The sequence below is a fragment of the Dipteris shenzhenensis genome, chromosome 19 (assembly GCF_047967505.1).
Source record: "Dipteris shenzhenensis isolate YYH24624 ecotype China chromosome 19, Dip_SZ_1.0, whole genome shotgun sequence".
Classification (NCBI taxonomy): Eukaryota; Viridiplantae; Streptophyta; class Polypodiopsida; order Gleicheniales; family Dipteridaceae; genus Dipteris; species Dipteris shenzhenensis.
In genome coordinates this window covers 3,086,482-3,101,470 of record NC_141614.1, presented here as the reverse complement: position 1 = coordinate 3,101,470, position 14,989 = coordinate 3,086,482, and the positions used below count along the sequence as shown (strand labels likewise).

General features: G+C 44.5%; 1 protein-coding gene across 1 annotated transcript in view; it reads left to right on the top strand.

Annotated features, from left to right (window-relative positions):
• LOC147889937 (putative protein phosphatase 2C 5) overlaps positions 1-14,989 on the top strand; it is a 32,661-nt gene that overhangs the window by 13,985 nt on the left and 3,687 nt on the right. The window contains exon 7 of the mRNA XM_087390455.1: positions 58-290. Coding sequence (XP_087246581.1) covers positions 58-290 — 233 coding nt within the window. The remainder of the gene's footprint in view (positions 1-57; positions 291-14,989) is intronic.

Genomic DNA, 14,989 nt, shown 5'->3' with positions numbered 1-14,989 from the left:
CTGTCATTGTGTCTTTGCTCTTAAAATTGGGCATAAGTACGTGTTTGTTCATTGCAGGAAGCTCTAAGGACTAGAGGCCTTCGAGATGACACAACATGTCTTGTTGTAGACCTAATGCCACCAGACAATTATATCCCTGTTCCACCTCCTGTGATCAAGAAACAAAGTAAGTTCAAATTGTTTTTCTTTGGAAGGAGATCCAGAGAGACAGCATTACCACCTAACAAGCCAGGAGAAGCAGGCATTGTTGAAGAACTTTTCGAAGAGGGTTCTGCAAAGTTGGCTGACAGGTTGGTACCATATGATGTTTGTAAAGTTGTATGAATGCCTAAATCTGCAAAGTACGTTGCTACCTAGTCATTATCACGTAACTAGGTAATCAGATCTTGCTGTGTGTTATCTCTTCTAAGCTTTTGTGTGTGGGGCTATTTTTTGGGACGGCAAATGTTAGCTAAGATGGCAGCTTATGCCTGAGTACTGATGAGATCATAAACACAGATTTGCCAAGTAGTTCTCTTTTAAACTTTTAGCTTTGTTTGTTTGTTTAAATTTTTGGGTTTGGTTTCTCTCTCTCTCTCTCTCTCTCTCTCTCTCTCTCTCTCAGTTGTTTTGTTTCTTCCCTTCGATTTTGAAATTGGAGAATTGAATATTGCACATATATTTCTTCTCCTAAAGTGCTCACCGTTGAATTTCTGATTAGTTGGCACACTCAGCTCATTGTTTTAATATGCAGCATTTTCGTGCTCCAAGGCCATCTAGTTATTGCTTGATCCTTGGGTCTGCCCTTTGTTTACATTCACGTCCTATCTATAGAGGGTTTGTTTCATCCATCTCCATATTGTACTCTATGGATATGGTCTCCACCCTCCTGCCCCTAGATGTGCATTGTAAAGTAGAAAACCATAATGCAGTCAAAGGCATGGCATCTCCTTAGGCTCTTTTCCTTACTTGTATTCTGCCCGTGGTTCAAGGAAAAAAGGAAATACTTACTCATCATGTTCCTGTTTCTCCACCAAAGGTATCACTTCAAAAGTTTGGGTTTTGGGGAGAGAGAGAGAGAGAGAGAGAGAGAAAGATGTATTAACGTCTTCGGGAGGCCTCGCGGGTCTATGAGACAAAGTACAATCACAGGGTGACTCATACAAGCCGCTATGGGCTGAAGCGAGGGGGTTGCTAAGTGCTAAGAAAAACTCAAAAAAAATCATAACTCAGAAATAATACACAAATACTCAAAATACTCAAAAGGCATATCCTGGTGCCATTGTGGCTCTCCTGTGAGATGTGAGTATATCTCAGAATTGCGTTTGTCGTGTCGTCTCGCGCAATGGCGGGGGAGGGCGTGGTTTTTGAGACTTGTGTATCCGGTGAGCCATGTCAAGAGTGACCCCTCGAGTATGGCACTCACCTCGGAGAAGGCTGTGATAGGCCGGACCTCCATGATGTGTGGTCTAGCCACTCTCTGCTCTCCCACTCCATGTCATCTCCTCCTGCTGGCCCTCTTTGCCCTCATATCATCAATCTCCTCCTCCACTCCACTATGTCTTGGGGCCGATTCAAAGGCATATAAATATGTGACATGTCTCCGGGCTGCATCTATATCTGACTCAGGTAGGACTGTCGGTGCAGGCTGTTTGATCTGTCTCAAAAGACATATCTCCATCAGATGAAGACCGACACAGACCGTTCCTCTAAGTGGATCAAGTGAGAGAGTGGTCCAAAGCCAAGTTCCTCTTGGTAGGTAGTGGTACCGCCCTTAAATCTCTTAGTATGTTGTGCATCCTCCTTCTCCAACTCCCCTAGTGTGCAAAGTTTGCATATCCGCTGTGCCCTCGGTATGCTAGCAACTCTACCTGCTTCTATCCCCAGCTTATGGGATGAGACTCTCATCTATCCGATGGCAATCCTCAACGAATGTGAGACGCGTGTGTCCTCCAAGTATGTTGGTGTGATGACCAATTCGTCCTTTGATATCCTGAGGAAGTTTCGGTTTGGCGGAACTAGAAACTCATGTCTTCTTTCTCCATGAGTGGTAGGTGCTTGACGTAGATGAGGAGTCAATCAATACATTAGTATCAAGGGGATAGGGTTGTGACTTTTAGAGTGCTCTCTCGTATTCTCCCAAACATGGTAATCCCAATAACTTGCATAATTTTCTCGTCTTTATAGCTATCCCTTCCCAAAATTTGGCTCTAAAACTTACATGTGGTGGCTATATGTAAGGAGAGTCTTAAGGTAACACTCATCAGTCTTGAGAGGCGGTGGTGCTTTTGCACATTGCTCTCGGGCTGCCATAGGTAGGACCTTCCATATGAGAGATGCTCTATGTAGCTTTGTTACAAATGATGTGATGCTTGGGAGCCATGATTTGCTTTGTTATAAGAGGATGTGACCCTCCTCATCCATAGGTGGAAGCATAGAAAAGGTTTACACATTCTAACCCACGTGGTTTTATAAAGAGACATGAAACAAATCATAAAGTTTTGAAGTGGGTGGTAGCTCCAATTGATATGCTACTCATTGGAAAATGACGGGAATTGGAGAAGAAGTTTTATTGGCTGGTAAAAACTTTGGCTGGTATTAGTCCTTGTGTATGTCTTTATGGGGATGATATAGAATTCCTTTTCTTCCATAGTTTCCCAATGAGGCTTAGCAAATGTTAGAATTCCTTTTCTTCCATAGTTTCCCATTGAGGCTTAGCAAGTGTTCTTTGTTAGCTTTCTAGTTTTATCAAGTGAGACGCTAGGATTTGGATTATGCATGTCATGGGTATCCACAACCTACAGCATGTTGCCTACAAGCTGCAGCGCTATCAAATACTGCCAGGCAATCTCAGAAGACAGCAAAGGTAGAAAACATAGAGCTGACCTTTTGGTTCAACGCGTCAACTTTTTTGCTCAATGTTGACTTTTGACCAATTTGGTCAACTTTGGTTTTGACCAGTCAACCAAGTCAACGGTCTGCGTTGACCAGCTGACTAGGGGTCATGTGTTTTGCCCTAAAAGACTATATAAGGCATGGGACTCATTCTTCATCCACCTTCAGAGCTAGACCCTCAGCCAATAGTAGTTCTACAGGCTAGGATTAGGATAGGAGAGTTTGGAGCAGTGTTCCCTTAGTTGATTCAAATCGGTACATCAGCAGACAGTAGGAGACCTTAGGTTTTCCCCCTCTATATAGTATTGTTCCTTTTCCTTTTGTAGTGAGGGTTTGTTCCCTTCATACAGTTTATATTATTTCATTGTATTTAGCTCCATTGGGCAGACAGATATTCAGTCATCTCAGTTCAATTATTGTGAGTAGTTAGGCTTTCTCCATGCCACATTGGTATGACAGCTTCATGTTTTCTTTCCTGAGATAGGGAGGTGTAGTTCAGGGACAACCCATTGTTGTATGGTATAGAACAAGATCCGGAAAGGAGACCATGAGTACTAGTGAGAAGTCCAATACCGGTGGGAAGGGTCCGCTTCCCGTGCCTCGCCACCACACAATCTTGGTAGAAGTCCCAGGACTCCATGTGAGGATATGGTGGAAATGGGTAGCAGCAGAAGAGCTGGATGATGATGGATAACAACGGCTATGTCGGGTACTTGGATGCAGTGACACAAGTGACCTATGCCAAGGAGGACCGGTGCTTCATATTCATGTGCAAGGCTACAAGAAGCAGGATTGCAAGTTAATCCATTTGAGGAATTTTGTGTGACCAACATCGCCATAGCTTCTGAAGCAGGCGTTGTTGAACTCAAGAGTCATACCGTGGTAGAGATGTCTTGGTCCATGCTTACTCATCTGGAAGTTCCTCGATTCCTTTGGGTTGAAGCCACTGCCACGGTAGTTCACATCTTGAATCGCTCTCCGATGTTTGCTGTCCCCAAGGTCACTCCTTTTGAAGCCTATTTTGGCAAGAAGCCTGACATTTCCTATATCCACATATTTGGATGTGATGCCTTTGTCCACATTCCCAAGAAGTAGGGGGGAAGCTAGATGTAAAGTCCACTTAGACGGATATAATTCCCAATTTACAGGCATTGACTGTATGACCCTTCCATTAAGGAGATTATTTTCAGCAAGGATGTTATTTTTGATGAGCAGCTTCCATCTTCCGTCATTGATCATACTCCCACCCCTTCTTCCAGCACCCGAGGACGATGATAGTAGTGATGAATTTGTGCCCTCTGTACCCCCTGCTCCGGCAGTTCTTGAGTCTTCTCCCGAGAGTGACCTTGACAGTGATCTAGATGATTCCCCACCTCTCCGGGGATTGTTTCGGGTCAAGTTCTCAAGAGGTACCTCGTTGGTTGATTGAGACACTTCGTGATTCAGGTGTCACAGATATTCCTTCCTCATGGCCTCGAGAGGAGGATGGTGGACCCCGGCCATCCCATCGCAATAAGGAAAAGGTTTTGGAGGTGGTTCCACTTCAGGTTAACTATTTCTTGATGTCCCGTATTCTCAAAGACACAGAGTCTTTGAATGTTCGGGATGCCCTCTCTCAGCCCCACTGGAAGCAGGCCATGGAACTGGAGTTGGATTTTATTGAGTGGAATGGCACTTGGGAGTTAGTACCTCGCCCGCACCGACGTTTCGTTATTGGTGTCAAATGGTTCTACAAGACCAAGTATTCCTCTGATGGCACTGTGGATAAGCACAAAGCCGGACTTGTGGCCTAAGGATACTCTCAGCGTGCTGGGATTGATTATGATGACACGTTTGCTCCTACTGCTAGGATGGCCACTCTTCGTGCAGTCCTAGCAGTTGCAGCTCATGACCAATGGCCCATCTATCAGATGGATGTTAAATCTGCATTTCTCAATAGTGATTTGAAGGAAGAGATCTATATGGGGCAACCGCCTGGGTTTTCCAAGATTGAAGGAATGGTTTATAGGCTCGAGAAAGCTTTTGTATGGACTTAAGTAGGCTCCTTGAGCTTGGAATCAGAAGATTGACGAGTTCTTTGTTCGCATAGTTGCATATGAAACGCGTTTCATACAAGTATGAAACCCGTATGAAACGTTTACACGTTTCATACATATGAAACCTGTTTCATACAGCCCCAATTATTGATAGACAGTACTAGGAGGATTCATATCTTTGGATTCCATTTGTAGTTTGACCATTTTACCTTCATGGTCCATGGAGGTCTTGGGAAGATCATTGATGATTCTAGTTTTTTTTATGATCAGTAGTGAAGTATGTATGATCAGTATGATCAGGATTCAGTATGTATGATCATTTAGTATGTATGTGTGATGATGATCATTGAGTACTCTAGTATGTATGATCATTGATGACTCTAGCTTTTTGTATGATTAGGATTCAGTATGTATGGTGCTCATACTTGATATGTATGTTTTTTGTATCATGGCTGCACTATGGAGTCACTTACAATCTTTATTTGCACATTTTTGTATATGGCATGATGCGTACCCTAGGTATAAATGCACATATTTTCACATTCCGAATGAAACCCGTTTCATTCATTTTTTGAAACCGGTTTCAAACGTATGAAACCTGTTTGAAACCTCCCGTTTCAGAAACTCCTGGCAACTATGTTTGTTCGCAAGCATTTTCGCCGATCTCGGGATGATCCCAACCTGTACATTTACTGTCAAGGAAAACTTCTTTCCCTCATCATCTTGTATGTTGATGATCTGTTCATTATAGGAAGTCATACCGCCCATATTGCCGAGACCAAGGCAGCTCTCTCTCAGGCCTTTGAGATGACAGATCTTGGTCTTCTCCACTTCTTCCTGGGTCTGGAAGATTCACAGGGATTCGAGGGTTACTTTGTGTCACGGAAACGTCATATGTTGGAGCTTTTGGAGGTGTTTCAGATGTCCGACTGTCGTGCCATTTCCTCACCCGTGGACCCCAGTATCAAGTTGACCAAGTATGATCCCAGTGATCCCGTGGATGCCAGCAAGTATTTTAAGTTGATTGGATCTTTGATTTGGCTCCTCAATACCAAACTAGATCTATGTTACTCCGTTGGTCTTGTGAGCTCTTTCATGCAGACCTAAGAAGACTCATTGGGATGCTGGTCTTTGAATTCTTCAGTATCTTCAGGGGTCTCGCAATCGCGGGTTGTTCTATCAGTCCAGACATCATTCCAGGATCCAACTTTTAGTTTGGAGTGACTCTGACTGGGGAGGTGATTCGACCCTTGCCGTTCCACCACTGGGTACTGTTTGACTCTCGGCTTGGCATCCATCACTTGGAGCAGTAAGAGGCAACTGATAGTCGCTATTGAGGCAGAGTATCGTCCTGCATGTTCTGCTACTTGTGAGGCAGTTTGGCTCTGTCGCTTGCTTAGAGAGATTGGGTTTTCACAGACAGCCATGACAGTTATTCACAGTGACAATCAGAGTTGTATTGCTCTGGCCAAGAATCTGGTGTTTCATGCTCGTACCAAGCATATAGTACCACTATGTCCGGGAGAAAGTTCGTGACGACGTAATCTAGTTGATGTATTGCAAGACGGAGGACAACAAGGTGGACCTCTTCACCAAGCCTTGGCGCAGCAGCCAGCTGCTTAGCGATCATTCCAGCTCTCCGGATGATTCATGATCCAAGAGCTGAGAGGGGGTGCTAGAGTTCATCTCCTGTCTCCTTGAGTGAGGGCCTTGGTTGTGGGTCAGCCCGCCCATGTGAGGAAGAGTGAGGGCCTTGTTTGTGGGTTTGCCCGCCCCAGAGAGGCAGAGGGGGTTCACCATGGATGTCTACGTGTTCCTGAGCCCTAGGCATGGCTGTCTGCCCCTGTTTCGAGGTTACGGAGGGGCCTCCAACTGTCGGGAGCTGTGCGGAGATGTGCGGGGGTTTGCTGGTCTGTTCCAGGCCTGCTAGAGGCACACAAGGGGGCGTGTACAGCCTGCCTTGGGGGATGCCACCAGGCCGCACGTGTGCGCCTGGTAGGTGCCCTGGTTTGTACAGGCTGGGTCGCCCCCCCTAGTGGGCTACCTACCCTCCCCCTTAGTCAGTTGGTTGCGGTTGGGGGTGACCCTATAAATAGGGCCCCCTCCCTCCCTTGTTTTCTCATCTCAGTGCACACTTGTGCAGCGACTAGTGGAGGGTCTTTCTCCAGCAGTTGAGGAGGTTTTTCCCGAGATGCTGTGCTGTCTCTCTTGTTCTCTTGTTTTCTCTTGCGAGTGTTTGCTGTTTTCTCTCCATCGTCGCTCCGCACCGCTGCACTTCTGACATATGGGTCCAAGTTCATCTCTTGGCTTAGGGATATTCCGCCTCGACCTTTGGTTTTAGTAGTCAGAGGACTCAGTTAGGACCCCCATTCCAGGAAGTAGTACTACAGCAGAACCAGGATGTTTTTCTCACGACGAGTCTACCTCTGTCCCTATTATCAAAACGACCGGAGGTGCATTGCATTGAACATCTTCCTGGATCATCACCCTGCAGCAAGTATCCTTACTAGAAAGTCATTGGAGGAGCTTGGGATTCAGTACCATCAGCTCAGGATTCATGAATCAGTAATTTAGTTCCATCAGATCAGGATTCTCGAGCCATGTATACCATAGTCAAAAACCTCCTTCCACCATATTGGGAGGCCTTTGTGATATTCTAGTGCAGAAGGGGATGCCACGGGCACCCTCAATCTGTGGCTTGCTGCATAGAGGCTGCAGCACCATCAAATACTGCGAGGTAGCCTTGGAAGACAGTGCTGGTAAACAACACAGAGTTGACTTTTTGATAAAAAAGTCCTTAGTCAATGTGTTGGCTTTTTCTGTCAATGTTGTCTTTTGACCGAGGTTGGTTTTGACCAGCCAACCAGGTCAACAGTCGTCATTGACCAGCCGACCAGGGGTTGGCCAGTCTGCCCTAAATGCCTATATGAGGCAGCCCCCATTTTGATCTTTTAGGTGATAAGAGATTCAGGTAGTTTGCTTGAAAATGCAATCAAGCATGCTGTTTGAAAAGGACCATCATTGTGACATGCTTTGGTGATATTCATTTTAATGGTAAGTGAGACCCATTCAATTTGGAATCGATTGGGTTTGGTGATGCATCGGGGTATTGAGTATAGATTTAGATTTAGATGCTCATTTGGGAGAGACGAAAATGAAATCGTTTAGACTTCACAAGCAGTTGTAGCTTGAATGAAGAGATTTGGACTACTTTTTGATTAACCTTCTCCTTTAGTGCGAGCCTTCGTCATGCTTGAGTTTGCCCTTCACCTCCAGAGTGCTGACAGAAACTCAGTACGAAGACTTTGTATAAATGGATGCTCAAGTATGTGTGGGTGTGTGGATTTGTATGTGTGAGAGCATACTTTTATACTATGGTCTACACCCACTGTTGGGCGCTGATGACATCAGTGGGGATGTCATAGTAGCTAGTCCTTGCTATGCGTGATGTAGTTTATGGTTTTCAATCTTATGAGTGACTCTCGTGAGATTGAAACTGCACTATGTTGTGTTTTTAGAGGATGAGTTTGGGAATGTTCCTGGATTCATCTAGGTATATGGTATTAATCCCATCAACTTTCTGTTTAAAAAATCAAGATGATGTGTGTAGAGACGAAGTTTCCCAAGCATAGATTAAAGGGGATGATTTGAAATGCTCTAGAGGCATTAAATTTTTGTCTAGAGTGATATCCAAGATGGACGTCCAAGGGGATGTAATGTTGTGGGACGTGCATGAATAGAAATAAGGTGTGCATGAATAGAAATAAGATGTGCATATACATCTATTCATTTCCATGGCTTCTCTGGTTCCTTTGGGTGTAGGAACTTGTACATCATTATATCTAATGCAAAATCCTTATTTTCCATAATTGCAGCTGCTTGGTCATTCGCTTTTGGTTCAGATATAACGTGAAAGGGACTGAAATTTCTTCTCTGTCCTTAAGCCTACCTCTACCATTGTCAAAATGCAACAGTGTGTCTTGTGGTCTACACTTTCAAGTGGAGGCTGTATTGTGGCATCAGATTGTGTTGGGTTGAGAGGTTCATCTCTTCTCAAAAGGAATGTCAACGACTTCCCAAGTACTTTCCACTTATTCCTTATCCTATGACAACACAAGCAAGCAATAACAAATACACATAGAGATTTGAACTACTTTTTGATTAGCCTTCTCCTTTAGTGCTAGCCTTCATCATGGCTGAGTTTGCCCTTCACCTCTGGAGTGCCGACAGAAACTTAGTACGAAGACTTGGATAAATGGATGCTCAAGTATGTGTGAGAGCATACTTTTCTATGGTCTACACCCATTGTTGGGCGCTGATGACATCAGTGGGGATGCCATAGTAGCTAGTCCCTGCTATGCGTGATGGAGTTTATGGTTTTTAATCTTATGAGTGACTATCGTGAGATTGAAACTGCACTATGTTGTGTTTTTAGAGGATGAGTTAGGGAATGTTCCTGGATTCATCTAGGTATAAGCAATGAAGGCTGTGGAAGGCAATGGCAAATATTGAGCAAGTGGATAAGGCTAGCAACATAGCTGCAGTACAAACTTTGCTGTCAGTCTAGCCATGCAATGCCAGCCAATCCAAATTGTTTACTTAATGATCTTCTCCAATTGATTCACTCCAACAAATCAGTTCTGTGATATGCTGTTTGTGCCACATCACCCGTCGGTACTTATTTTGTGTAGGCATATACAGCAATTGTATAGCTCTCGTACAGCCCTAGACACCTCTATTGCCACTTCATTTATCTGTGTCGCCATTTTGTTTTTCATAATGTTGTAAATTGGTGATTAAGTATTTATGTTAGGAGTCATGTTTCAATTGTCTAGTCCTATCTTGGGTGTTGCAGGTTCCCTAAGTCTCATGCATGCTAAAGTCTTATTTGTACTAGGTGTTGTGTGTCGTAAAAGTCCCAACGTCCCTATGTGTTATGAGTACCATAGATGACACGTCCCAACACTCCTGAAACCTCTGATCTGCAAACAAACACAAGAACACACACAACGTGAGAAACTGAGCATGCTGCTCACCACCCAACCATGACATCTACGGGATGTGATCCCGAATCAGGAGATGTCCCCTCCGAGCCACGAGCTGAGCTACTGGCACGAACTCCCAATCAGATCCAAACCAACCTGGTGTCCCATACCACCAGGTGGCGCTGTGAAGCCTGGGATCTGCCACTGGGCCTTGGGCTACGCTAAGATGCAAGCGCGCATCCGCGACTCAATCCAGGATCAGACCTAGCACCTGGGAACGAAACTTGCTCCCATCGGCTCACTGAGAATTGAACCCTCTGGGCCCCTTTTATAGACTTAGGCCCCAAGCGCCAAAAATAGCGAAGACCCCAAATTGGTTCGTACCCTTGCCACTCAACCCGAGAATCAAGCTTGCCTAGCTCTAAGCCTCCCCAGGCTACCTGAGCTAGTCTTGTGTACCCAGTACACGTCAGATACCAATCCATGCACATGACATACTCCCCCTCCTCTAAGAACTCACTCTTGAGTTCGCTAAAAAACTCGGAAATGTTCTCTGGAGGTTTTGTAATATCTCCCATGTTGCATCCTCCTCAACACGATCCTTCCACTTGATCTTGTATTCCGTGATAGATCGATTACGAATCTGTCTGTCACGAAACTCAAGAATACACTCAGGTTCGTGTGGAATAAAAGTCAAATCTGTAACTTCTATTATCTCGTGAGAAGAAACAAGTTGATCATCCGCATCCAAGACTTCTTTCAGTCTACTGACATGAAAGACTGGATGTACTTTAACATCAAGAGGCAATTCTAGTCGATATGCAACTGGTCCAATTCTTTTAATGACCTTGAACGGACCACAGTATCTGGGGGATAATTTCGGAACCAAACCAGTAGTTAGGCTCTTGGATTCCTTAGGAATTCGCAAATATACCATCGTTCCTTCAGAGAACTCTCTAGGTGAATGATGTCTATTAGCATAAAATGTGACCCGATCTTGGGCACTTCTAATAGACTCCTTGGCAAACTGCAACATTTCCTGCATGTCTAGCAAGAAGTTCTTAGCAGCATCATTTTGAATTCCTTTTAATCCAACCATAACTGGTGACTTAGGTTGAAACCCGTACATAACCATAAAAGGACTGTAATCAGTACTAGAATGCTTTGTACTGTTATAAGCAAATTCGATCATAGGTAGATAATCCTCCCATGAAGACTGTCTCTTAGATACATATGCCCGAAGCATGTCTTCAACCAACTGGTTAACCTTCTCTGTACTGCCGTCGAATTGTGCATGATCCGAGGAACTCATACTTAGAGTAGTTTCTAACTTGTCAAAAACAAGTGTCCAAAAGTTACTTGTAAACTTTGAGTCCCTGTCACAGACTATGTCAGATGGCAAACCATACAGCTTAAACAAGTGGTCCACAAACTCGTGAGCCAGCTGAACAGCGGAAATAGTTGTTCTAGTAGGTAAGAATCTAGCCATTTTTGTCAAACGGTCGACTATGACCCAAATGGAGTCATGACCCTTGCGCATACGAGGCAAACCAGTAATAAAATCCATGGAAATACTTTCCCATTTATTACTTGGAATCTGTAATGGTTGTAATAACCCTGCGCTTCTAAGGCGTTCTGCCTTAGTAACCTGACAAACTTGGCAACCTTACTACATAGTTCTCAATAAATGCACGCATCTTAGGCCAATAAAAGGTATGCTTCACAAGAGACAGAGTCCGATGTATATCCGGATGTCCAGCACTAGAAGCATTATGACACTCCCATAGAATCTTGGATTTAAGGTCCAGAACATCTGGCACACAAATCTTTTCATTCCGGAACAGCAAGCCGTTCCTAATCATCCACTGACCTCCCGCCGCCTGTACCGTAGGTGGCACAATCCCTGAGTCCTGGTCAACCATGGAGCTCCCATCTTGGACTCTCTGCCAATAAGAACTGAAATGACTATCAGTTGCGTATAGCCCCGCCACACTATTCAACGAACCCTTACGATAACGTATTTCAAAATCAAAATCTTGCATTAATTCTGCCCATCTAGCTTTCCGTCCCCTCAATTCCGATCTATCACACACATACTTAATTGAATGATGATCAGTCAATACAAGAAACTTTGAACCATACAGGTAGTGTCTCCAAACCTTAAGGGCATACACTACAGCATAAAGTTCTTTTTCTAGTGTGGGCCAACGATATTGAGTGTCGTCTAGGTTCTTACTCTCGAAAGCTACAGGTCTGTCCTCTTGGAATAAAGCTGCCCCAATCGCATAATCACTCGCATCGGCCTCCAAAACATAAGGTCGGGTAGGATCGGGTAATGCAAGAACGGGTGCTTCCTTGATAGAAAACTTCAAGGTTTCAAAAGCCTTGTTCATTGCATCATTCCAAGAGATTGGCTGGGTAGACCTGCGTCCACGACCTTTCAATATGGTTGTCAGGGGTTCCGTGATATGTGAATAATCACGCACAGACTTCCGTAGAAATACCGTAAATCCTAGGAAAGAACGAAGTTGTTTCACAGTTTGAGGGATAGGCCATTCTAAAACCTTCTGGATACGATCCAGATCAATGCTAATATCTTCAGAAGAAATCTTGTGTACTTAGTAAATGATCTCCTTCATAAAGAAGTCACATTTACTCATCTTGGCATAGAGCTTATGCTGTCTTAGAATAACTAAGACAATCCGGAGGTGTCCTATGTGATCCTCAAGCGTTCATCATCTGCTGAAAAGTAGCAGGAGCATTGGTCAAACCAAAAGGTAATACAAGAAACTCGTAATGACCATACCTAGTTCGGAATGCGGTTCTATCTATGTGTTTAGCATAGATACGGATTTGGTGATAACCCGTACGCAAATCAATCTTAGTGAAATACTTTGCTCCGGCCAAACGGTCTATCAAATCATCGGAACGAGGTAGAGGATATCGATTCTTAATTGTCACTTTATTTAATCGTTTATAATCTATACACATTCTCCATGTAGAATCTTTCTTCTTCCTTAAGAGGACAGGTGCACCCCAAGGTGATTTACTTGGGCGAATATAGCCCATATTCAGGTAATTCTATAGCTGTGAAGCTAGCTCATCCTCTAGCTGGCTCATCCTATAGGGTGGTACACTAATAGGTTGAGCCCCTAGGACTAAGTCTATGCGATGATCTATTGCCCGTTCTGGAGGTAAACCTTCCGGCAGTTGAGCAGGGAATACATCCGTAAAACTATCTAACAACATTCTCAATTCACGGTGTTCAAACACACTTAAATCATTCTTGTTAATTAGAGAGACAACAAATGAAGAAAGCGGAATCAAAACACACTGATAGACATCATAATGAGAAGTATTTAATATATTCCGAAGCTGCATCGCAGATACAATAGGTCCTTGAGAAGAGGGAATTTTATCACACTGAATACAAAATTGGGTGTCCTTATCTACAAAAGAAAGGGTATGCTCCGTCCATCCAATCTGAATATTGTGGGTTTTAAACCACTCTATTCGGATTAACAAGTCTACATGCTCCAGGTGCATAACATAACACGTAAGAGCCCCTGTGTAAGCTTGAATCCGGATAGGAAGCGTTTCAACCTTGCGATCCCAAAACTGCTTCCCAGTTGGAAGCTGCACCTCATAGGTGTGATCGCTAGGTACTGTGGACAGCCCCATCTTCTGCACAAATTTGTAATTAACAAAGTTGTGAGAGCCGCCCGGATCAAAGAGAATGTGAACCTGTTGGTCCATAACTTCTCCATAAACTCGGAAAAGATCATGGGAACCAAACAACGAAGTATTGAAAGTGCAATTACAAGAAAGTGCGCAGGTAATGACATTTACAGAAATACCTGTCATCGAAACGTGGTTCGCTCGCTTGGCTTTGGTACTTGGACCCGCCTGGAGCTTCGGTCCAAGCACTAACTTTTGATTCTTGCGCTTTGGACATTCATTCTTGGTGTGGCCCCGCTCCTCGCAATAGAAGCAACGTCCTTCTTTCTTAAGCTTCAATGTGCGAAGGAAACGGGCTCGACCATTCTTTGCCTGAGTCAAGTGTTTCTTGGAGGCATTGTCCGTAGACTTTGTCTCCCCGGTACTAGTCGTAGCCTCTCCTACCTGCACCTTCGCTCTCTCGCAGCGACGCTCATCCCTCTCTCACCTAAGCCCTTCAGCAAATTCGAAACACACTCTCTCTTTCTCCTACCTTTTCCCTACATCCTGACCACCCCAGATAACCCATGAACCAACCAGAATTTGCAGCAGCAAATTTCGAATTTTAGGGCATACCTGGAGGAAGAAATCGTCCAAAGTATTCACATCAGAAATTCCTACCTCAGGAGCTGGCTCTCATACCAACTAACACGTCCCAACACTCCTGAAACCTCTGATCTGCAAACAAACACAAGAACACACACAACGTGAGAAATTGAGCAGGCTGCTCACCACCCAACCATGACATCTACGGGATGTGATCCCGAATCAGGAGATGTCCCCTCCGAGCCACGAGCTGAGCTACTGGCACGAACTCCCAATCAGATCCAAACCAGTCTGGTGTCTCATACCACCAGGTGACGCTGTGAAGCTTGGGATTTGCCACTGGGCCTTGGGCTACGCTAAGATGCAGGCGTGTGTCCGCGACTCAATCCAGGATCAGAGCTAGCACCTGGGAACAAAACTTGCTCCCATCGGCTCACTGAGAACTGAACCCCCTGGGCCTCTTTTATAGACTTGGGCCCCAAGCGCCAAAAATAGCGAAGACCCCAAACTAGTTCGTACCCTTGCCACTCAACCCGAGAATCAAGCGTGCCTAGCTCTAAGCCTCCCCAGGCTACCTGAGCTAGTCTTGTGTACCCAGTACACGTCAGATACCAATCCATGCACATGACAATAGAGTCATAAGCATCTTAATTGCTTTACCCTAGCTGCCATTAAAAAAATTTAGCAAGTTTGCAAAAGCTTTATAGCCAAGCCATCGGGTTTCTAATTTGCACGGCTATCACGTGCATTTAGGGAACAGTTCTTTATACTTCATTTACAAGTAGTTGTGCATTTATTCTTTCTTTGCACCTCGATTCTACGTGTGGAACA